A 24,379-nucleotide genomic window follows, 5' to 3' on the forward strand; every position below is an offset into this window, starting at 1 on the left:
GAAAGGAAGGGAGCCCAGATATGCAATTCAATTTTTTAAATATATAATACCGTCTCGAGAATCCGAATGAAGTATAGAAATGTCATGTCATCTATCTAATCATTACAATTTATTCAGTGTCTTACCCCAACCAAGAATCTTTTCAGATCCAATGTTACTATTAACCTATACTGAGAAAAGAAAAACAACACCATTAAACATCTCAATTGTTGCTCATGTGACTTACATGACTCATAGATTCAACTTCTGGCAGAAGCTTGGGAAAGGCCATACAAATTGCAGATGAAAATCATTGTATAAGGCTCTTGAATGATAAAATAGCACCCTTAGAATGTTGCATTGTTGATAGTTATGTTCCCAGTATATGAAAATCCTTTCCTATTGGATAAATTTTTTTTTGTAGATTAGACATGGTTGGCAAAAAGGAGGAGAAATGCTTCGTCATAAATTCAAAATTTTTTCAAGAAAATTCCTTTCATACCTAAAGAGTCCATGTATGATGTTCATCGCTGCAATGCCAGCAAAGTGAAACATCTTTAGGGCCATTTAAGTATCCAGCTTCACCAACACTCTGAACGTAAAGGACAAGTTGTTCTGTAGCCAGAGAAGCAGAATTATTTGAGGCTTCTAGCTGTGACACTATGAAAGATTCTATGAGGATTGTACCGGAATTATTAAAACAAGATGATACTTCTCATTAGACAATTTGCATTACTCTATTACTTTACCTCATACCTTAACAGTAATGCACTCTCAGTGTTTTTTCAACTACAGGGCAACTCTTCCATCCTGTAACACTTCCAGTGCTGAAATTCTGTGAATGCAAAATAATAGCATTAAAAATACTTTTTCAATAGACAAAAAACCGATAAGTGCCTAATCCATGTTTGATGTTGAACTCATGCCATTTCTGGGTTTCTGTACCACACCCATTTTCAGCAGTCTTTATGGTAATATTGATCAAAGCCACATGTACCACTATGAAATGGGTGTTGAAAAACAAATAAAAACCTTTTGAGATGGATACCAGGAGAATCAGAATAGATCTCAATCAACTTCAGTTATTTTTTTCCCTATAGTACTTAGTGACATATCATAATAGATATACCTGCCTCAATTCAGAACCATAGACCAACTGAAAAGTACACAGAAAAGTAGCTGCTGTGAAAGCAGATCACTTCAGAACACATGATCAGGTATAGATCATTTAAGAGGCAACCTAAAATGCAAAGACAAAAATATTGGGCATAATTGAAGTTTACCAAACATAGTAGCAAAATAAAATAATTGTCCAAGAAAGACATATGCACACTTGGGTCGAAGAAAGACATATCCACACTTGGTTGGCGAATGGGTAAGTCTGATGCAATTTATGGCAACCAGACCTGCCGTAATCGCGATTGCGATTTCGATTAAAATTTTAATCGGCGATCAAATTATTTTAAAACAATCGCAATCGACGATTAAAGTGGAAAAAAATTAATTTTAATCGCAATTATTTTTTCGATTATTTAGCGACATCTATGAACGGTAGATGGGACTATATGAAAGTCTACTCATAGCTGTGTCACGTTTTTATCAGACGCTTTTTTGAAATGTTTACTTGTTTCAATTTTTTCAATTTAAACAATGGCAAGTTATTTTCTTACTGCTAGATGGCGATCAAAAATAATCGGAAAAACAATAACTAAGAAATTTAATCGCCGATCAAATTTTTTCAACAGACGAATGATCGCCGATCATTTTTTTTGCGATTATCGACGGCTACTGATAATCGCTCAAGAAATAATCGGACGGGAAGTCTGATGGCAACCCGTTTTCCTTCACCCCCCCCCCCAAAAAAATAAAATAAAAATATCGGCCTTACTTTCTGTTTTACTCCTACCAACCGATAGATGGCGCTAGCAGAGAAATAGAAAAAAAGGCCGGTTTTTTTTTGGGGGGGGGGGGGGGGTAAAACGGATTGCCATATTTTTGTAATTTTCTAGTTTGCTGCTGACATAAGCTCTTTGATACAAAGCTGAATTTCAAATTTTGTTATGAAAAACAATTGACTGACAAACGCCAATGGTAGCATGCTCCCAACCGTCGCACGGAATAATCTAAAACAAATTACAAATACATATATGACAATCCGTTTTACCCAAAATAAAAACAGAAAATATGGCGTTTTTTCTGTTTTACTGCTATCGCCATCTACCGGTCAGATTTCTAGTTAATTCTCTACAATCGAACGTAAAGTCGGGCTTTTCTAGTCGGACTTATTCGAAAATATTTTCTGCAAAAATTTACACTCATCGGAATTGGTTGAATATCACAGAATATACCCAAAGTTGAATGCTGATTCCGGGAAAATTGCAAATTTTTCATCACGGAAAATTAATGTGTAGCTACCTAAAGACATCCGCGATGTGTTGAAGCTAGGACGAATAGTGCAAAACCAGCGAACGAAACGTAAGGCAAGCATGCATTAAACGTGTGTCCGTGAAACATGAGTGCATAGTGAGATTCCCATCAGTTGTGGTATGTAGAGGGAAAATAAAGTAGGGGAAAGGGTATAAAGGTTGCACTTATCAAACACACAAATCACAAAAAAATGGAAATAGAAAAATGCCGCTTCGGCTATACTAAACCGTACCATCTTCGTTTCTTCTTCATTCAACGGGGCGCAGATCTCGGGCGGGCAGCGGCGGCGATCTTGAAGATCCAGCGACGATCTCGATGGGCCTCTTGGTGTTGGGCCGGCCAATCTAAATACATAAAAGACAAAAAAAGCTTTTCTATGGCTATGTACTGATGAAATTGTAATAAACAGCCAACCTGTGAACGGGAAACCGAAACACTGTGGAAAAGCAGTACCCCTAACACGTTGCCAGTTCGCTGCCGACAATAGGGTCTTCGCACCGACACTTGCCAAAGTCTGAGTTTTAGAAAGTCTAGTAGTAAATGGCGAGTATAAGTGAAAACCAACTCCAATAGACTTTAGATTTGTTTTACTATGGCGAAAGTGCCAACAATAATGGCTTATGTCAAGTTAAGTCCTCAGGGTTTCCCTAAGCTGTTCAAAATGGATTTCCCACTAAACACCTTGCTTCAGTAAAAGTCTTAACCAAATCATCATTTTGAAAAATTAAAAAAATAAGCATTTACCTTGTTGACGAACGTTTCTATCTTGCCTAACTCCTGATTCCTCCTCTTGTAGTAACATTTACATTCTTCAGACACAGACACATTCACCTAGCTATGTAAAAAAAAAAGTTGACAAAAAATAAACAATCATAAATTACAGAACCATGTTTTCACAAAATATGTTAAAGAAAAACCTATTTACCTTGTTGACTAAAATAACAACAGAATAGGACTTAACATTGACTTGGGAACCTCAACCTAAAAAGTATAAATCAATATTTGTTGGCCATAACTATCCTTTAACAATTTCGTTCCTTCCTAGCCTTTTTATAAAAAAAAACATCAGCTTGTTATTGAGAATGAAATCTTGGCAGTTGCCTTGGCTCTCTCTCCTCATTGTAACTGTCAAGAAATGTAGGCTACCTATTGCAACAAAGAAAAATCCGTTAGAGGTAAAAAGTTTCAGAAATCATGAATAAATAATAATATATAAATAATAATAACAATAAATTAAAATATTGTTACCACCAGTCTAGCAAAAAATGGTGATTGAGCAATAACTTTGAAATTTAGGAAGAGCACTCTTGTCTTACAATCTCTTCTACACATTCTGGATAAATGCCTTATGTGCATTCTGCCCTTTTGCTTTCAAAGAATAAAAACAGATCAGTAAGAAATGAACAGCAAGCAATCTATGAAACAAGAAAACAGAAAGAAAATGAATGATACATTTAATATGAATAAAAAAAAACAAATACAAAATGTTATGTATAGCTACAGTATAATACTCTTGTACCAAGGTGTTAATAATACTTAAAGCTCGGATATATGTTACAAAAACAACAATAATCTAGTAAAATGAAAATTTGGATAACCAAGTATTGCTTTACTGATATATTATTGTTGTATTTTTATTTATATACTGATGATTGTAACCATAAAACAATTACTCTCTGAGCTTTACTTGGTGAATTTTACCACTTTCAGATGTGTTATCTACTACCCTTTTCAAAAGAAAAGGTAGCATAACATTGGTGATACCTATCTAGTTGATCCCGTTGATTTCGTAAGTAGCTTTGGGTATTGCAGATATTACATATCAGTAACTGCTAAGACAAAAACCTGAAGAAAACCAAACCTTTAAGTAAAATCTATCTTAATGCTTCAAATGTGTAGCCATAGTAGCAAAATTAACAGTATAGATTATGCAACGCAAAATTGTTTCATATACCCTTTCACAGCAAACAATTCTTCAACACTTGCAATATATCATTACTTCCCTAAGAGTTATGATCCTTTCTTTGGTATAATACGTACTACATCACTTCGATATTACCTTGTTCAAGAGACGGGAATTGGATAGGAAATCCATGATTGAATATATCATCAAAATGGCGAATTTGAGCGGTACAGCCAGTCGGAAGTTTTACCAGTCGGAGCATTTACCATTTAGTTCAAGATCGGCCACTAGGAGTCTCTAGCTATACCGAACCTAAATTACAAACAGGCTTCAGTCGAGGTCCGCCGGTAAAAAGAGTTAAGGAGAGCTGTCTCACCATGACTATACAGAGACCATTGTGTACAAGGAAAAAACACAGCAGTACAGTGGGAATTTTGACAAAAAATTCTGCAAAAACTGGTAGTCATTGGAGTTAGGTTTATTATCACACAATATATTAAATGCTGATTCGCGTAAAATTGTTCTTTTTTTCATTAAGCCAACCGTTTGTTAAATACACCAAATACTTGTGCTGCGTCGGGCAAGCGCTGTAGCGCACTGGCGATTTATGATGTAGCAACCCTGTGTATTTCCAATTTTAATGATAAAAATTCGTTAATCTTATTTATTAAAAAGTGAGTCAAAGTCAAATGGCGTTCCGTATCATGCACCGAAAGGACTCTAAAGAATGACTTACCGTAAAGTCCTCTTAGTACAGGAGTGACGTATTCTTAGTATATCCTAGACATACCGTTGCCATGATGACGCAATGACAAGGAAAGACAAAGGTGTTGGATGTGGGCATTGAGGGTCAGTCAGAGACGTCCAGAGCGAGGCGGACAACATTACACGCAAAACAACCCTGTAGTCGGAGAAATACTATTGAGCCAATGACCGTCTGCAAGTCCGAAATAGGCAGGGTTTCTTCACACTGTGCAGCGGTTGCACGTAAAGAGTGTACCTGCACAATGACCTTTAACGAATCGTCGCCAAGAATCCCTACAACAAGCGTCTTATAAGCTTTTGCTTAATAAGTCTGTTGCATTTATTTTCTTTTTTGAAGATAGTTGTCATAATGTGATACGTGTGTTATAATTTTATAGCCATTAAAATGGTTCAGCAATTAGCCAAATGCTTCCAGCTCATGGTTTGTACACATACGAATGAGCAAACGCATTTGGAATGGCAACATGCTTCTTTCCCTTTTCCGAAATGTTCCAGCAAAGGCAGTCTTCTCTCCAGCGCTGGACCTTTCACAACTATCACTCTTCCGTGGACCTCGCGTCGGTAAAGCAGGAGTCTTCAGAACAATATTCCAACCAATTTTATAGATAATTCCTGTTCTACCGCTTACCATTTATTTCGGTAAATGTAATTAAATTCTGCGCCGCCATCTAGAAACATTCCAAATTTTGGATCTCAACCAGGAAAACGGCGCATTCGTTCAGGCTATAGAAGTATGTATTTTAGAAAATAAATAAATTAAAACTTTAAGCCGAATTTTGTTTTAACGGAAAACCCTTAAATTTGGGCTGAATGCAATGAAACCTAACCTGTTATTATCCCAATTAAACACCGATTCAGAAAAAAAAATTTATTTCATCGTCCGTAAAAGGGATTTTGAATACGGCTATAAGAGCATTGTGTTTTATTGTTATATTAAGATTTTTCGAGGGCCAAAATTAGTAACGAAGAGTCTCCCTCATTTTTACCGGACTTCAGTTTTTCCCGTCGGTGAAACGGTTTTCAAATAAAAAAGGATCTATCGCCAGCACAAGCACATAGCATTTGTGAATAACCCATAAACTATAAATCCCAAACGATATTGATTACAGCCGCATGTCATTTTTTTCACGAACAGATGACGGTGATGGCAACTAAAATGCTGTGGCATACGTCCGTATTCCTGATAGGATTGTTCACTTCAATAAGCACCGTAAGCTCTTCGGGCCGTGGAGAACGACAATTTCATTCTGAAGTCCTTTGGCATTATCCTTTGATGGCACAAAATACGACGACAGTTCCAAACGACACTCAGAATGAACCCAAGCACTTTGACGGAAACAAAACTTACTTTCAACCGGATTACGACAATGTTGGAGGTAGCTATCAAGCAGCCAATACTCGTTTTCAATTCTTCAGCTATCAAACTAGAACGCTGCAAACGCCAACGAGAGCTCTAATGGTTAACATATCAATTTTCTTTAATCTATTGAAACAGAAACATTCCCTGACTTGGCTAGATTTACGATGAATTTCTCGACACCCGCATCAAGCAAATCATTAGGTATTGACATGAAGGTATACATATATAAATATAAAAAAATAATGACGTCTGAGTCAAATTTGACCACAGAGAAGACGACTTTGCCAAATATGATGACGGGAACAGACACTTCGAAAAAGTCGCATATTATATTCAACGCCTACACCGAGCAGTCTATCCGGCGCAATTCCAATGTGACCTACACAAAAACGACTGCTACTGATGGTCACCAGGTGAACGGGACAAGGGGCACTTACACAGCCAAGACACCGGGATTTTATGGCTTTATCTTTCACGCGTTAACCACCGACTCGAAAAATGTGATGCCCGTCGCTGAATTGCGAGTGAACGACGTCGCAATAGCCACGGCAGCCGCGTTCAATGGTGGCACTTATAAGACTCTTACGTTGATTGCAGGTGCACAACTAAAGCAGGACGATTGCGTCTCGATTTTCGTAGCCGGTGGGCCGTTATTCGAGAACGTCAACAAACATAGCAAGCATCGGGCGTCATTCGCGGGAACACTCATGATTTAAAAAGCCAAATGGAATGATAGCATTCGACCATTCGTTGTATTTGCCATCTAACTGATATCAATACACGATGCTATGCTTCTTTCTTTATTGTTTTAGCTCCCTTTTTTCCAGTTGAAGCAAATGCCATTTACCACACGCAGATGAGAGAGAGCATTGGGTACATACTAGGTATTTTGGCAAACCTTACGTAAATTAACTTAAAGACAATTATCTAGAACCTATCTGAACAAGTTAGGGGGGCGTGATGGATGATGAAAGAGGGTCCTACCTTCAGGTCATTCACTACGACTATAACAACAATACCCAAAGTCCAAACGAATTACAGGTGGCTTCCTTTCTGCTCATAAAGGCGCTTACCTGGGTATAGTTAAAAGCGTTCTCGAAGGAAACCCACTTTCACTATCTTTGCATGTTTACTTCGATCTTCATATAGCTTCCAATCAGAGTGAAGGTCGTCACACTGTTGGTTGCTATAAAAATGCCGATATACGTCAAAGATAAGAAGTGCTTGTTTTCCTGACCTTTACCTCTATCCTTTTCTTGTACCACTTCTCGCACAGACAGAGCCAGGCAAAAACGAAACGACATGGAAACCAACTGGCAAGTTGATCGTGCATTACAACCCATCCATCACTCGTTGTCCCCCTTAACCATACAGTCGATCTCTCAAACCTTTTCGGCAAAGGTATTCTAAAAGAATTGTGAGGTTTCTCGCGTAAAAAACAAGAAAGGAAGCAGACATCAAACTCATTGGTCATTTCTATATTTCTTCGCTAAAAGCTAACTGCGGTAATTCCTCTTTTGGAATTATTTCCATTCGTGCTGGCACACTTTACAGTGTCTACGTGCAGCAAAGCCCACGTGTCGTAGGATTACGAATGAAATAGCACGACATTGCCCGAGACAAACACCTTTTGGCTGTACGGTTTCCGCGCACACGGCATAGCCGCAATGGAAACTAAACGGATATCGACGATTGTTTTGTCTTTTATTTTATTATCCTGTTGTCATCTTGTAAATTCGAACAGTAAAGCGAGCGAAATGAAGAACAATCAAACGAACAGCATCTTCTTGTTTGGCAAGACGAAGACATTCACGGGTAATTTGATTCATTCCTTTTTTTTTTTGCCTCTTTCCAATTGGGATACCTTTCGTTGCTTTTAATAAGGGCTGTTGAGCCGCAATGGAGACGGGGGATCCATGTCGAATAACTTAAATGTCACCTTCTAAATATTCAACAAGGAAACGTGCCTCGTTAAGCTCTAGACTTGTTGCGCTGGAATGTAAATAACCTTTTTGTTTTCCTTTTTGTTTCTCCTGTACGATTTCAGGAATCGATAGCAGTGTCACTGAGCTGAAAAAAGATGCCCTGTCTGCATGGAGGACAAACGTTTACATAGGTATAATTCAACCATAATTATACTGCAAAAACTCACCAATAACAGTGGCAATTGTCATTTTTCATTCAGGTACTGTGTTTGGAACATCTTTGAAGGCCAAAGCAAATTCCAGCGAAACTTTTGACAAGAATAAGCAAGCAGATGGAATCAAGTTTAGCGCTTCGACCAACCATCGAACTGCGGAGAATTCCACTGTTAGCTATACCATCCGCAGTGTCTTTACTGTCAAAACCACTGGCGCCCACCTGTTCAATTTTAATGATGTAGGCACCGTCGGTGATCGATATTCTGGCACGATCACTCGAGTGCTCGTTAACGGAATAACACGAGCCGTGGCGAATGATCGTCTTAGACATCAAAGGCTTTCCTATCTTCCTATTGTGCTACTACATCTGGAGCGTGGCGATCAAGTTCATGTTTTCGTGTCTGCTCGAATTCCCGTCAACGGCACAGACGATGGTGATATTCCATTGTCTAGCATCAATTTGTTATAGGGATCGTTCCTAATATAACGCCCCTGCTTGTTTCAGTTCAATACACTGTGATGGTTGCATCGATTCATAGGATTGTTAGACTCACGAACAGTTGTGAAAACTTAGTCAAAGTGCATATCAAAGTAATACGTGTTGATGGCAGGGATGGTCACGTTCTTCGCTTGCTTTCTCACCAACATTTTCTTGCGGAAACTTGTTTGGATTCTAACTTGAAGAAATACGAAATTTTTTTCAAGTCCTCCTTGGAAGCCAAACAAATGAAAATCACAGAACAGCAAAGTGAGTACCTCGCCCTTCAAGTGTTATAGAAGAAAAAAATGCATCCATTTTTTTTTTGGTTAGCTCATGTAACTAAACCAACCTGACTCTGCTTGGTCACCTCAGGTATTAGGGCACTTAAGTTTAATGCCAGTTTGGAAAATGAAATGGCTTCCTTGAGTCTGCTCATGCATTTCAACAATCAATTTTCCGACTCCGCAGCAGCTCCAGGTAGCACCGTTACCGATATGTCTATTAATGACATTGCATACGATTGCTGCAAATTCAACAAGCACTTGAAGCCACGTCCTTTCAAGAAGGAAACCACGAGCCTTTTCAGGTCATAGCATTAGAAGCCTTATTCGGGAACTTAATCGGGCGCATCCTTATATGAGTCTATAACCATCGAGCGAACGAACACGACTGATTATTGCGAGTATCAGCTTGCAGGGGTTTGTTTATTATCTCTGGATAAATACGTAGTACATCAATACGACAAGTTACAGAAGGTGAACAGAGAACCAAATGCGGATACGTTGAAAGGTAGGGCACCAAAGTTCACTTGTATGTTACGTGAACTCTAATAATGAACATCTTACGCCTATTTCTACAATCAGTGGTCTTTTAAAACGTAAAGCGAAATTCGTGGTCGATTTGCATTCGGTCGATGGGATCAATGAGACGGATGGTTATTTCACGTGGAAGACGCTGTGTCAGTTTTTGCTGTACCAATTGAGTTGTTGTCGTCATTTGGGCTGCGCTTCGACTTGCGATCTTCGACGACGATACACAGCCACGGATAAAGCTCTTTGAGGCATTCACGGTACTTTGGATGCGACAGGGCGTAAATGATGGGATTGTAAAGGGCAGATGTTTTGGCGCAAATGATAGGCAACTCGCTGATGAGCGGCGAGACGAAGGCGGAATCGTGCCACGTACCCAACATGGCAATGGCCGTGAAAGGTGTCCAGGCAAAGATCCACAGCATAATGTTGACCACGGCGACCTTGGCAGCACGGATTTCAGCTGAAACGGCCTGGTCTTGTTCTTTGTTGCCACTTCGCAACGAAGTGACATTCATTTTCTTTGCCTGTTCACGCAGCTCTTCCTCGTGTTTGAACACTGCCTTGACTATGAAGAAATAACAGCCAATGATGACGAGGATCGGGCCTCCGTACTGGAAAAAGCATGAGGCTAAAATGTAGCTCTTATGGTTCATGGTCGTCGTGTACGAATCGAACGAACACCTGTCCAACAATCCATCAAAAACTCATTTAGTTCCTTTAGATGCCAAAGGGCGTATAACTGCATGGTCACACTTACGTGCCGAGCATTCCATCCAACGCGTAGAGACCCCATCCAACGAGTGGTGTAATAGCCCAGGCGAAAGACCAAACCCAATTGAACACAATGAGCAGTGATACTTTCGAGTAAGTCAATGGCTTGCCGCTGAATCCTTTGACGATGACGTTGTATCGATCCCAGCTAATGACTAGTTTCGATTAAAGCAATACAACAGAACAGACGTCAATTCACTAACACTGAAGAGCCATCGGTTTGATTAGACTTACTAGTTAAGGTGGTAATCTGACTGTATCCGAAAAATGCACCTGTAATTTATACGTCACAAAGACGCAACGATTAAAAATGCATGCAGCCTGCTATAAAAGAAACATACCGCAGAAAGCGTGGATTTGACATCCCATGTAGCCGAATTGCCAAGGTCCTCCCGAGAAGAAATTGTAGACCGCCTCTGGAATGAGACTCAACATGAGCATCAGATCGGAAACTGCCAAATTGATGACGAGCATGTTGGCTGGGGTTCGCAGTGCCGTAAAATGGCTGAAGATCTTCAATACCATAATATTGCCACCTATCGCCATGCTACCTGCAATTACACATTCGAGTTGTAAGCACGATTACTATACTTAAACAAAACAATTGCGATTAGAAAGTACCCATAACAAGATAGTAAAGACCGAAGAAATAAGCCCATATCGGATGGACGGCCTTCTGGGTTTGCCAGTGGGGATGCAATAACGGTTTGACGTAATCGGGAGCGAATTTGTAGACGGTAAACGAATCCGGAACGGTCCACGGGTCGAAAATCTGATCCTGAACGTAAGCAGCTGACATCAGCGTTTCGTTCATCTTCAAGAACATGTTGTGTGATGTATAGTGATCCCGTTTCTCCCGAATTACGTCAAACCGACCAATCAGAAATCGATGCTTTCAGGTGGGCTGGTATGTGACTATTGTTCAACGATGACACTGGTTGCCACGAACTCGTTGTTCGTCGTCGCTGGGTGGATGGTAATGACTGGTTGGTAGGCAACCCCCTTTATATATGTATACACACACACACACAGCCATCCAGAGAGTAAACAGTGCCAAGCTAATGTCAAGACGAAATCTTGGCTAATTGGATAGTGTCGTAAACGTGCTGCAAAGGCAGCTTTGTCGGTTTTTCCTGTAGCAATTTTCTTGATACCAGCAAACCGAGTCCCTCGCCCTTCAAGTGTAATAAAGGAAAAAAATAAATCCATTTTTTTTGGTTAGCTCAAGTAACTAACCAACCTAACTCTACTTTGTCGCCTGAGGTATTAAGGTACTTAAATTCGATGCCAATTTGAAAAATGAAATGGCTTCCTTGTGTTGTCATTGCTGAATGCTCACGCATTTCAGCAATTTTTTCCGACTCCGCAGCAGCTGCAGATAGCACCATTACGTGTATAGTCTATTAATGACATTCTACATGATTGCTACATTTGAACATATATCGTGCCCAAATGCCTGTTTTCCGACTCAGTTTTTTATTCTCATTGAAAACAACCAGTGCGACTGGACTGCTTGTTGTATAGTTTTGAACAAAGGAAATATCATCCCAAACATTACACACCTTTTTTTTTCCAGAACACAGAGCATATCCAATGTAGAATGAACGGTCAATAGCTGAAGTAGTTGCAATCGCATTCTTTCAAGGAAGAAACCACCCTTTTCGGATCATAGCATTATAAGCCTTACCAAGAACTTAATCCGCCGCATCCTTTCATGAGTCTATAACCATCGAGAGAACGAACACGACCGACTATTCGAGTATCAGCTTGCAAGGGTTTGTTTATTATCTGGACAAATATATAATACATCAATACAACAAGTTATAACAGGTAAACACAGGAACAATTGCGGATACGTTAAAAGGTAGGGCAGCAAAGCTCACTTGTATATTACGTGGGCTCTAACAATGAACAGCTTACGCCTATTTCTACAATCAGTGGTCTTTTAAAACGCAAGGCGAAATTCGTGGTCGGAAATGATTTGCATGCGGTCGATGGGATCAATGAGGCGGATGGTCATTTCATGAGGAAGACGCTGTGTCCGTCTTTACCGTGCCAATCGAGTTGTTGTCGTCATTTGGGCTGCGCTTCGACTTGCGATCTTCGACGACGATACACAGCCACGGATAAAGCTCCTTGAGGCACTCGCGGTACTTTGGATGCGACAGGGCGTAAATGATGGGATTGTAAAGAGCCGATGTTTTGGCGCAGATGATGGGCAACTCGCTGACGAGCGGCGAGACGAAGGCGGAATCGTGCCACGTACCCAACATGGCAATGGCCGTGAAAGGTGTCCAGGCAAAGATCCACAGCATAATGTTGACTACGGCCACCTTAGCAGCACGGATTTCAGCCGAAACGGCCTGGTCTTGTTCTTTGTTGCCACTTCTCAGCGAAGTGACGTTCATTTTCTTGGCCTGTTCGCGCAGCTCTTCCTCGTGTTTGAACACTGCTTTGACAATGAAGAAATAACAGCCAACGATGACCAGAATCGGACCTAGGTATTGGAAGAAGCAGGATGCTAAAATGTAGCTCTTGTGATTCATCGTCGTCGTGTAAGAATCAAACGAGCACCTGTCCAACATTCCATCAAAAAACATTTAATTCCTGTAGATGCAAAACGGTATGAAGCTGTATGGTCACTTACGTGCCCAGCATGCCATCCAAAGCGTATAGACCCCATCCAACGAGTGGCGTAAGAGCCCAGGCGAAAGACCAAAGCCAATTGAATATAATGAGCAGTGATACTTTCGAGTAAGACAGTGGCTTGCCGCTGAATCCTTTGACGATGACGTTGTATCGATCCCAGCTAATGACTAGTTTCGATTAAAGCAATACAACAGAACAGACGTCAATTCAATAACAGTAAAGAGCCATTGGTTTGATTAGACTTACTAGTTAAGGTAGTAATCTGGCTGTATCCGAAAAATGCACCTGTAATTTATACGATACAATTATGCAACGGATTTAAATTGCGTGCAACGTCCTGTAAAAGAAACATACCGCAGAAAGCGTGGATTTGACATCCCATGTAACCGAATTGCCAAGGTCCTCCCGAGAAAAAATTGTAGACCGCCTCTGGAATGAGACTTAACATGAGCATCAGATCGGAAACTGCCAAATTGATGACGAGCATGTTGGCTGGAGTTCGCAATGCCGTAAAATGGCTGAAGATCTTCAATACCATAATATTGCCACCTATCGCCATGCTACCTGTAATTACAAATTCGACTTGTGAGCACGATTACTATACTTAAACAAAACAATTGCGATTAGAAAGTACCCATAACAAGATAGTAAAGGCCAAAGAAATAAGCCCATATCGGATGGACGGCCTTCTGGGATTGCCAGTGGGGATGCAACAACGGTTTGACGTAATCGGGAGCGAATTTGTAGACGGTAAACGAATCCGGAACGGTCCACGGATTGAATATCTGATCTTGAACGTAAGCTCCTGGCACCAGCGTTTCGTTCATCTTCAAGAACATGATGTGTGATGTATAGTGATCCTGTTTCTCCCGAATTACGTCAAACGGACCAATCAGAAATCGATGCTTTCAGGTGGGCTGGTATGTGACTCTTGTTCAACGGTGACACTGGTTGCCACGAACTCGTTGTTCGTCGTCGCTGGGTGGATGGTAATGACTGGTTGGTAGGCAACCCCCTTTATATATGTATACACACACACACACAGCCATCCAGAGAGTAAAGAGTGGCAACCCAATGTCAAGACGAAATCTTGGCTAATTGGATTGTATCGCAAACGTGCTGCAAAGGCAGTTTTGTCGGTTTTCCCAGTAGCTATTTTCTTGATACCTTAAAGTCGTGCCATAAAGAGCTGGTGGTCAGTAAGTGAATCCAAAGGTCAGACCATGATATTAACTACCAGCTACCTATTAGATTCCTTGGTTCTCTCGCTCTGTTCTTTTGCCGACCTTTAAGAGACAAGGTGTATACGATCGTTGCAACATTTTCACTGTTCTTAGTTCATTACTCAAAACAAAAGATTGTTTGTGTGCGTTGCTTCAAAAGAATATCCTGGAGTATATGTCGCATGTAAGCCGTTCATTTCTTGCCATTTAAAGGTTGACACTCTGCGTAAACGAGATCAGCGCCATACAGAGTAAACAATAAAACCCTCTCAAGGACCGAAGAAAAAGGTTAGGATGACGTGGAAATGAAACTTCGTCACAAATATCGAAAGGAATTGTCCTCGCGTCTTTTCAATGTTCATGACGATCTCTGCGACCCGTAAATTTTTTATCTTTGAAAAAAACAAAAAAACATTATGCTTACAGAAGCATTGCTATTTGTGTGGTGTTGTAATGAATTCGATGTCTCAGCTTTTGCTAACCAGTTTTTGCACGAATAATGCGAACCCAATGACAGACGCCCAAATCTTGTTTTTCTAACCTCTCCGTTTCTGCATTTGTATGATTTTCTATATACAGCTGTTAGTGTTTTCATTATCAACCTATACTTTAGCTATCGTTTTTTTTTTCTTCCATGAAAAATGCCCTATATCTACCGGTTAAGCAGAACGTTACCCTTTGTAGGTGCGATTGAGTTCATTTATGGGGCGTTTTCTTCCTTACTTTCTTTTCTTTATGCGTTTGTTTTACTTACTGGTTGAACAAAAATAATCCAATTACTTGTCGGGATGTTAACAGTAAATCGCTTTGAAAGTTGCGGTAACCCGTGGACAAAAGTTATACGGCTTCCCTTATAGAAGAAACTGACCGCACAACAAAAGTATCGTCAACGCCACCATAGTCAATAAATATGCAAGCGAAACTCTCCAAGTCTCTCAGTCGGATTTCGATCCTGACGCTTGATTAGTTATTAGTGAAAAATCTGCATCAACGAGTCCACGTAAAAGCCTATGTAACACTGGCAAAACCTGCCTTCTTCTTTTCGAATTATGGAGTTAAGGTAAGTTTTATTTTATTTGATGTACAATTGGTTGGGAATTGATCGACATCTATCTCGGCAGCTATGTTCTTTTTATTCTATACTTTGAATTGATTACTTGATGAGAGACCTGTATTTGAAGCGATTGTCCAATGAAAATAGAATTTGTACGAATAGCGTTTATGATGCCTTTTGATAAACCTATAGTATCCGCCCATCCGTCACTTGCCACCGTCGGTTATAACACTTCCTCTTGGTTTCCCCAACGTTCACAGTTATGATTAGAGCTCATTCTTTATATTCAGGTATTCCGTTACACGTCAAAGAATGATTGGTTTAGCTTATAGTAGTCTAGGCCTAGCGTCGATAGAGAAGTCAAAGTTCATAAACCGGCACAAAAAAGTTCTGGATTAAGCCCGATCGTCAACCTCCAGTGCTGACAGCTCACAAGAAACAATTTTGATTGCGTCTTGTGATCAATTTTAACTTTATTGAAGCTTATTTTTTCCGATTGTAAAGCGATGATTTTGTTGGTTATACCAGTGAAGTGTACGGAAACTGGTCAGTAGATTTTCTTGTTGTATTAGAAGGGATATGCACTAAAATTTAGTCGCAATTGAAGCAAATTTTCGACATCGGCTACGCGGTGTCTCAAGTATAGACGGTTAAGGTCGGAAAATAATTGGATATGGAAAAATGTTTTTTATGTTTTTTTTTTCTTTATGTAGGTGTAGTACTCTATTTATTTATTTTTTGTTATTTTTCGAAACCGCCTTATCCGTGCACTTTTCATAGTTTTCCCTCCTTCAGAGTACGGACGAGAATAGGACTGTCTTCTTAAAGCATTTGGCATTTTCGTTCAGGTTAAGGGGAACAAAGCAACTTAGGAATTGGCAACAATACACACGCAAACAGGTTTTGTTACTGTTGCGCTATTTTTTTATTTTCCTTTTTTTCTTGTAGTTGCCGCTGTGACCCCCTATCCGTGAATCGAAGGGTTACACATTCATTTTCCATATAGTGGGAAACATATCGTCATTGGGAACACATTTTTGTGTTCCCATCTTAACCTAACGATCCATTAAAGGTGGAGCAATCTTTCACATAAAGCAAGAAAATTCATGTCTGTTATGGAATGGGCGCCGATGTGCATACCACGGCCCACACCTATTTGTTAAAAAAAAAAGCCACCGAATGAAACAAAAAACTGCCGATAACTTCCATTAAGTATTATGTTTTTTTTTTAAATGAGTAGTACTCTTTGATGCGATAACCACTAGTAGTTAACAACAGATATAAATGACCTGGTAGTAATTCCATCCAAATCGCCAAGCCCCATTATCGATTAAAAGAAAATTGCATGTCCGAATATGGAAGGAAATTTTTATAGTGAAAGAAGGTAACAAGTGAATTGTTTTGATTGTATGCTTGGGTTGGCGTATATTTCGTTCTCTCTATCAACAGTAAGTTACAGGCAAACAGAATCATATTAATCGGTGTTTTTCCTTATTCAAATACTAGTAGGTGTCCTCGAAACATTATTGCCCTACAGAACGAAATTCAATTGGATCCTGTGGTAGGGTTTTGTGGTATAGTCAATGATGAGATAAATAGATTGTTGTTCTATCCGTAGCCAGTTGTCATCTATCCGAAATCGTTCCTTTGTAGACGTTATAGAGTTGAAACAAACATATGTAGATCACGAGTCCATTACAGTGTAATCGGGATGTGAAAACATTGATCAGGAATTCCATTGCTGAATTATGCCGCGGTTGTTGCGGATGAGGCTTCCGTTTTAGTCGAGCCAGTCGATTGATTGTCTCCTCCGTGTTTGCTCGGCTTCTTGGTTTCCACAACGATGCACAGCCATGGGTAGAGCTCTTTCAGGCACTAAATGCAAACGAAGCAATAGGAAAATAATTGATTAATCATTTTGCAATAGAATGCATTCGACAGTTCCACGTAGGTCTAGCTATTCTTTTTTGAAAGGCGTTTAACGAAGATGAGCTGTTGGCTCGTAATGCAGATTGCGCAAACAGACGACTTGTGGCCCATAAACCCAGTTAAAGGAAAGCAAATCCTTCTTTTAGTTTCAAAGTACATACCTCGCGATATTTAGGATGCGACAAGGCATAGATGAGTGGGTTATAGACGCAAGATGTTTTAGCAAGGATGACGGGAAGTTCGCAGATGTAAGGTGTGATCTTAGAGGTATCTCCCCATGTTCCCAGCATACAGACAACGGTAAATGGAGTCCAGGCAATGGTCCACAGCGTAACGTTGATAATGGCCACTTTAGCGATGCGGATTTCGGCTGAGACGGCCTGTTGATCGCTGTTGCTTCTCAGGGAACTAACATTCATCTTTTTGGCTTGTTGACGTAGTTCATCTTCGTGGTGAAACACTGCCTTGACAATGAAGTAGTAACAGCCAATGATGATGATGATGGGAATAACATAGAGGAACATCGTAGAAGCAAGAATGTGGCTCTTGTTGTTCATGTCGGTGGTCAGTCCATCAAAAGAACACCTATGTTAAGTAGGAATTTTCCCGATTTTAGAAACTGGGGTGCAATGTTGAAGGGGATAATAGTCTTGGTCTGGCAAATGTAACAGCTTACGTTCCCAGCATTCCATCCATAGCGTAGTAGCCCCAGCCAACGAGAGGGGACACCGACCAACCGAAGGCGTACAACCAGTTGAAAATGATCATTGTTGAAGCCTTGCCGAAAGTCAGTGGGGCGGCGTTGAATCCTTTCACGATCACATTGTATCTGTAAGTGGGATACAACGATATGTACGCAAACACATAAACATGTTTTAGTTGCAAATGTCAATAAATCAGCTTAAGTTTACTATGATGACCCACCGATCCCAAGAAATGAGGACTAGCGTAGTAATCTGGCTATAACCGCACAGGGCACCTGAATTAAACAATTAAAGAATAACATTTGTACAAAGCCATGTTTGCTGAAACAGGTAATCCCACCGCAGAATGCGTGAATTTGGCAACCTAATTCGCCAAATTTCCATGGACCACCCGTGAAGAAATTGTAGCAAGCCTCGGGTAGGAGGGAAATCATCAAAAGGAAATCAGAGACGGCCAGATTCATCACGAGCATATTGGCTGGTGTTCGCAGAGCAGGAAAGCTTCCCAAGATCCTCAATACCATGTAGTTTCCAGCAGTGGCCATAACGCCTGAATTGAATCAACGAAATGAAAGATCGAAATAGCTGAAGGCCGAATTTCATTCACAGTGAAAGTGATGCAGAGCCCTTACACAGTGAATCATTACTTACCAATAAACAAATAAAGGATTCCGAATAAATAGTAGATCATGGGATGAGGAGCTTTTTGCGTTTGCCAATGAGGATGCAGGAAGCTGCGGATCTCTTCCGGTGCGAATTGGTAGACAGTGAAGCTGTCAGGAATGGCCCATGGATTGAATGGCTGTTGTTGAGCCATAGCAGTCACGTTAGCCTCCATCATAACGCTACGAAAAGCTGTGCAATTTCAAGAAAAGGCAAAGGTTAGTTGAACCACTTAAAAAGTTGTCAAACAAAAATGTTTGGCAGACTGTATCTAAATACTTGCGTAGTTTGTGTCAAAAAATTAAAGCTGTTGATTGTTAGCAGAACTGTTTCGTTGTTTGATCTTGAAAACTAGAAGTTGGGCTTGTTGTTGTTTTGACTTCGTAGCGTTGACTTTGTTGACTGCTGCCAAAGTACTGAACTGCACAGCGGCCGTCCCTTTTATGCTAGGCCGATGTTTCCTTGCATTCCATTAGAGCCTGTAGCTTTTGCGCACTCGCTTCCAAGTAAGCGATGATTAATTGAATTACATCGGTAAATGAAATGAACTTTCGTTTATTCGACCCCGTTTACCGTGTACGATACATAGTCACCGGATTCAGGTAATTGGATAACAGAGCTATATATTTGCAAATCTTCTTATTTATGAACTTTTGGTGTCTGTTTATCCTTTTACTTGTAAGTCACAGATATACCTTCAAGATCCTAACGTTCTCGTCGACATTTAACACATTTTTTTTTCGTTCAACCAATTCAATTGGATTACACATACATGCAGCAAAACATACGGTCACTTGCGATGGGTTGTCTCGCGACGATTGATACCGCTGTGTTGAATTCTTTAATAACGTTTAAGCGTTCTCCACAGCGGCAACGCTAGGGGAGCAAAAAGGATGGCACGTTGTGTGTCGAATTTGTATATAGCGCCCACAGAGAGCTTGTAAGACAGTCTGAACTGAGTAAATGTTGAAAGAAGTTCTCTGCGATAATCAAAAGCACTTCCGAAGGCTGTTTCTTGTTCTTTTATGGGTGATTAAGAATCATTTCGATGAACTCAAGCAACTGCAGGGTAAGTTTGAAAAACTTATCTTTCAACTGTGATTAAAAGATAAGAATATGTTTAAGGAATCATCTTTTCGTTTTATATAAAAGAGCCAATAATTAGAATGATGCATCATCACAGCTAGGCAAGGTTTTCTTCGGCTATTCGATGAAAGTAACAATGAAAGAGAAATTAGTTCAATTTCAACGGATTTGAGCTCGCAACAACACATGATTTCCATGTTATCCCTTTAATGGTCTTTTTTTTTTATTTTCATAAAAAAAACTAGCTTTTAGTAAATTTTTGTCGTAGCAACACGCCATGCAGTCAAGATAATAGTGATTCGCATCAGCTGAACCACTTCTTTCCTTCGATCGTTAGTCCTGATGAAAATGTTTTAGCGGGAACAAAGTTATAGATAGTTGAACGATTCGAAGTCTGGGTTAGTGCCATCAACAAGCACGTTGTCCTAAAAAATGATTGTTTAGTTTTTGCAAAAAGACTGTCCACATGCTCGAACATTTTAGTATATTGCTTCGTGGCGGATTTGTCGTATTTACATCTGATGTTTTTATAGGTCCGCATACAATTCTTGATTTTGAGCTTTGTGTCATAGTCCTAGGTTCCTATCCCTTATACGTGAGCAATCCGCTCGATATAATCCGAGTAAGCTTTTAGGTATTTAACTTGCTGTCCATCAGCTACTTATGGAATCCCACGATCTAAGTTCCTGTGTGGCACAAATCCTTAAGCTTTAGCTGAGGTCCGTTTGGTTTACTATATCCCATCTTCTCGTGTTGTCGATGACGTCCTCATTGCAAAGCACGCCACATCTCGGGTTTTATAGCCGAAACGGCCTGCCATTGTTCTTTATTTGCCACTTCACAATGGTGTGATAGAAGTCATAGTTCAAAAACCCGCACAACAGGATTTCTGATAAGCTCCATTGTCAAGCCTAAGTTAAGTGTTGAGTGTAAACCGAGTCAAGTTCAATGTGTGTCGAGTAAATGTTTGGCTTTATTGAAGCTTTTTTGAATTCACAGCTATGATTTGATTAACTGCACGTAAAGTATATGCCGATCAGTATAGATGTTATAGCTTATTGTGTTAGCTGGTACATGCCCTGCAAACAAGTCTCAAGTGAAACAATAATCGTTTTTGTCTTTTCTCCATTGATCATGGTTCTTCAGTATACGGTTAAAGTGGGGTAACTGGATGCAGAGAAAAGTGTTTACAGAAATCTCCTGAAATGAAACGTTTGATGGTTTCGTTTTCCTTTATGTAGGAGTAAATATATTTTTTGGTTTTGCAAGCCATTTTATTTGGGAACTTTTTATAATTTCCCCTCTTTCAGAGCGGATAACAATTGAACTGCTTCCCGACGCATTTGACAGTTCCGTACCATTCATGTTATATAGAGAAAAAAAAATATAAGAACATTAGGCATGGGCATTAACACACAAGCAAACAGTTGCATGTCTTTTACAGCTATACGAACTACTTTCATTGTTGTTATTGCACTGATTTTCTTTTTCTCTCGTTTTTCTTGCAGTTGTCACTGTGTACCTCTGCCCTTCCGGAATGAGGACTTTTCGATAAGTTTTTTTCAAATTCGCTCCCCATTTTAGTTAACAAAATACAGCCATTGGTAATATACTTTTTTGTTTTGCATCATAACCAAAACGATCCGCAAACAGTAGTTCCAATCTTTCGTACAAAAAAGGAAAAAGAAAACTGATGTCTGTATGACATCAGCGCTGATGTGCATGCCATGATTCATCTATTAGTAATATTTCCAGAGTATGAAACGCAAACTGTAGATAAAGGCCGTTCAGTATTACCTTCTTGCTGTAAAAAAATCGCTGAAGCCACAATGGTTCGAGCCTTTTTATGGATGATGAGGATATCGCGGATTGAGGATGTCTGTAGATTGAAGTCGAATAAAATTGACATAAGGTAAACGGGAGAATTGTTTTCATTGCATGCTTGGGTTGGCGTATATTTCGTTCTCTCTATCAACAGTAAGTTACAGGCAAACAGAATCATATTAATCGACGTTTTTCCTTATTCAAATACTAGTAGGTGTCCTCGAAACATTATTGCCCTACAGAACGAAATTCAATTGGATCCTGTGGTAGGGTCTTGTTGGTATAGTCAATGATGAGATAAATAGATTGTTGTTCTATCCGTAGCCAGTTGTCATCTATCCGAAATCGTTCCTTTGTAGACATTATAGAGTTGAAACAAACATATGTAGATCACGAGTCCATTACGGTGTAATCGGGATGTGAAAACATTGATCAGGAATTCCATTGCTGAATCATGCCGCGGTTGTTGCGGATGAGGCTTCCGTTTTAGTCGAGCCAGTCGATTGATTGTCTCCTCCGTGTTTGCTCGGCTTCTTGGTTTCAACAACGATGCACAGCCATGGGTAGAGCTCTTTCAGGCACTAAATGCAAACGAAGCAGTAGGAAAATAATTGATTAATCATTTTGCAATAGAATGCATTCGACAGTTCCACGTAGGTCTCGCTATTGTTTTTTGAAAGGCGTTTAACGAAGATGAGCTGTTGGCTCGTAATGCAGATTGGGCAAACAGACTTGTGGCCAACAAATCCAGTTAAAGGAAAGCAAATTCTTCTTTAGTTTCAAAATACATACCTCTCGATATTTAGGATGCGACAAGGCATAGATGAGTGGGTTATAGACGCAAGATGTTTTGGCAAGGATGACTGGAAGTTCGCAGATGTAAGGTGTGATCTTAGAGGTATCTCCCCATGTTCCCAGCATGCAGACAACGGTAAATGGAGTCCAGGCAATGGTCCACAGCGTAACGTTGATAATGGCCACTTTAGCGATGCGGATTTCGGCAGAGACGGCCTGTTGGTCGCTGTTGCTTCTCAGGGAACTAACATTCATCTTTTTGGCTTGTTGACGTAGTTCATCTTCGTGGTGGAACACTGCCTTGACAATGAAGTAGTAACAGCCAATGATGATGATGATGGGAATAACATAGAGGAACATCGTAGAAGCAAGAATGTGGCTCTTGTTGTTCATGTCGGTGGTCAGTCCATCAAAAGAACACCTATGTTAAGTAGGAATTTTTCAGATGTTAGAAATTGGGGCGAAATGTTGAAGGGGATAATAGTCTTGGTCTGGCAAATGTAACAGCTTACGTTCCCAGCATTCCATCCATAGCGTAGTAGCCCCAGCCAACGAGAGGGGACACCGACCACCCGAAGGCGTACAGCCAACTGAGAATGATCATTGTTGAAGCCTTGCCGAAAGTCAGTGGGGCGGCGTTGAATCCTTTCACGATCACATTGTATCTGTAAGTGGGATACAACGATATGTACGCAAACACATGAACATGTTTTAGTTGCAAATGTCAATGAATCAGCTTAAGTTTTAGTATGATGACCCACCGATCCCAAGAAATGAGGACTAGCGTAGTAATCTGGCTATAACCGCACAGGGCACCTGAATTAAACAATTAAAGAATAACATTTGTACAAAGCAGTGTTTGCAGAAACAGGTAATCCCACCGCAGAATGCGTGAATTTGGCAACCTAATTCGCCAAATTTCCATGGACCACCCGTGAAGAAATTGTAGCAAGCCTCGGGTAGGAGGGAAATCATCAAAAGGAAATCAGAGACGGCCAGATTCATCACGAGCATATTGGCTGGTGTTCGCAGAGCAGGAAAGCTTCCCAAGATCCTCAATACCATGTAGTTTCCAGCAGTGGCCATAACGCCTGAATTGAATCAATGAAATGAAAGATCGAAATAGCTGAAGGCCGAATTTCATTCACAGTGAAAGTGATGGAGAGCCCTTACACAGTGAATCATTACTTACCAATAAACAAATAAAGGATTCCGAATAAATAGTAGATCATGGGATGAGGGGCTTTTTGGGTTTGCCAGTGTGGATGAAGGAAGCTGCGGATCTCTTCCGGTGCGAATTGGTAGACAGTGAAGCTGTCAGGAATGGCCCATGGATTGAATGGCTGTTGTTGAGCCATAGCAGTCACGTTAGCCTCCATCATAACGCTACGAAAAGCTGTGCGATTTCAAGAAAAGGCAAAGGTTAGTTGAACCACTTAAAAAGTTGTCAAACAAAAATGTTTGGCAGACTGTGTCTACATACTTGCGTAGTTTGTGTCAAAAAATTAAAGCTGTTGATTGTTAGCAGAACTGTTTCGTTGTTTGATGTTGAAAACTAGAAGTTGGGCTTGTTGTTGTTTTGACTTCGTAGCTTTGACTTTGTTGACTGCTGCCAAAGTACTGAACTGCACAGCGGTCGTCCCTTTTATGCTAGGCCGATGTTTCCTTGCATTCCATTAGAGCCTGTAGCTTTTGCGCACTCGCTTCCAAGTAAGCGATGATTAATTGAATTACATCGGTAAATGAAATGAACTTTCGTTTATTCGACCCCGTTTACCGTGTCTACGATACATAGTCACCGGATTCAGGTAAT

General features: G+C 40.2%; 6 protein-coding genes and 1 long non-coding RNA gene across 7 annotated transcripts in view; 1 reads left to right on the forward strand and 6 right to left on the reverse strand.

Annotated features, from left to right (window-relative positions):
• Window positions 1-24,379, reverse strand: part of LOC130703388 (protein FAM169B-like) — a 32,355-nt gene that overhangs the window by 4,316 nt on the left and 3,660 nt on the right. The gene's annotated exons all lie outside the window — the stretch shown is intronic.
• LOC132088414 (uncharacterized) lies at window positions 321-890 on the reverse strand. Its single transcript, XR_009421969.1, has 3 exons — window positions 736-890; window positions 482-651; window positions 321-378 (listed from the first exon to the last, which is right to left on the reverse strand). It is a non-coding gene; the product is annotated as an uncharacterized LOC132088414 (long non-coding RNA).
• Window positions 6,567-7,150, forward strand: LOC130701947 (uncharacterized). The gene is made up of 2 exons (XM_057523694.2): window positions 6,567-6,635; window positions 6,705-7,150. Exons 1-2 carry the CDS (start codon window positions 6,599-6,601, stop codon window positions 7,148-7,150), a joined length of 483 nt encoding a protein of 160 aa, XP_057379677.2. The 5' UTR covers window positions 6,567-6,598.
• LOC130703377 (compound eye opsin BCRH2-like) lies at window positions 9,963-11,605 on the reverse strand. The gene is made up of 5 exons (XM_057524868.2): window positions 11,261-11,605; window positions 10,981-11,190; window positions 10,874-10,912; window positions 10,626-10,794; window positions 9,963-10,549 (listed from the first exon to the last, which is right to left on the reverse strand). Exons 1-5 carry the CDS (start codon window positions 11,463-11,465, stop codon window positions 9,997-9,999), a joined length of 1,176 nt encoding a protein of 391 aa, XP_057380851.1. The 5' UTR covers window positions 11,466-11,605; the 3' UTR covers window positions 9,963-9,996.
• On the reverse strand, window positions 12,402-14,238 carry LOC130703378 (compound eye opsin BCRH2-like). Its single transcript, XM_057524869.2, has 5 exons — window positions 13,923-14,238; window positions 13,643-13,852; window positions 13,535-13,573; window positions 13,287-13,455; window positions 12,402-13,213 (listed from the first exon to the last, which is right to left on the reverse strand). Exons 1-5 carry the CDS (start codon window positions 14,125-14,127, stop codon window positions 12,661-12,663), a joined length of 1,176 nt encoding a protein of 391 aa, XP_057380852.1. The 5' UTR covers window positions 14,128-14,238; the 3' UTR covers window positions 12,402-12,660.
• Window positions 17,312-19,044, reverse strand: LOC130701931 (compound eye opsin BCRH2-like). Its single transcript, XM_057523693.2, has 6 exons — window positions 18,850-19,044; window positions 18,539-18,748; window positions 18,419-18,473; window positions 18,171-18,323; window positions 17,656-18,079; window positions 17,312-17,440 (listed from the first exon to the last, which is right to left on the reverse strand). Exons 1-6 carry the CDS (start codon window positions 19,037-19,039, stop codon window positions 17,312-17,314), a joined length of 1,161 nt encoding a protein of 386 aa, XP_057379676.1. The 5' UTR covers window positions 19,040-19,044.
• LOC130701915 (compound eye opsin BCRH2-like) lies at window positions 22,224-23,953 on the reverse strand. Its single transcript, XM_057523692.2, has 6 exons — window positions 23,759-23,953; window positions 23,448-23,657; window positions 23,328-23,382; window positions 23,079-23,231; window positions 22,564-22,987; window positions 22,224-22,352 (listed from the first exon to the last, which is right to left on the reverse strand). Exons 1-6 carry the CDS (start codon window positions 23,946-23,948, stop codon window positions 22,224-22,226), a joined length of 1,161 nt encoding a protein of 386 aa, XP_057379675.2. The 5' UTR covers window positions 23,949-23,953.

This window comes from Daphnia carinata, chromosome 10, assembly GCF_022539665.2.
Source record: "Daphnia carinata strain CSIRO-1 chromosome 10, CSIRO_AGI_Dcar_HiC_V3, whole genome shotgun sequence".
Classification (NCBI taxonomy): domain Eukaryota; kingdom Metazoa; phylum Arthropoda; class Branchiopoda; order Diplostraca; family Daphniidae; genus Daphnia; species Daphnia carinata.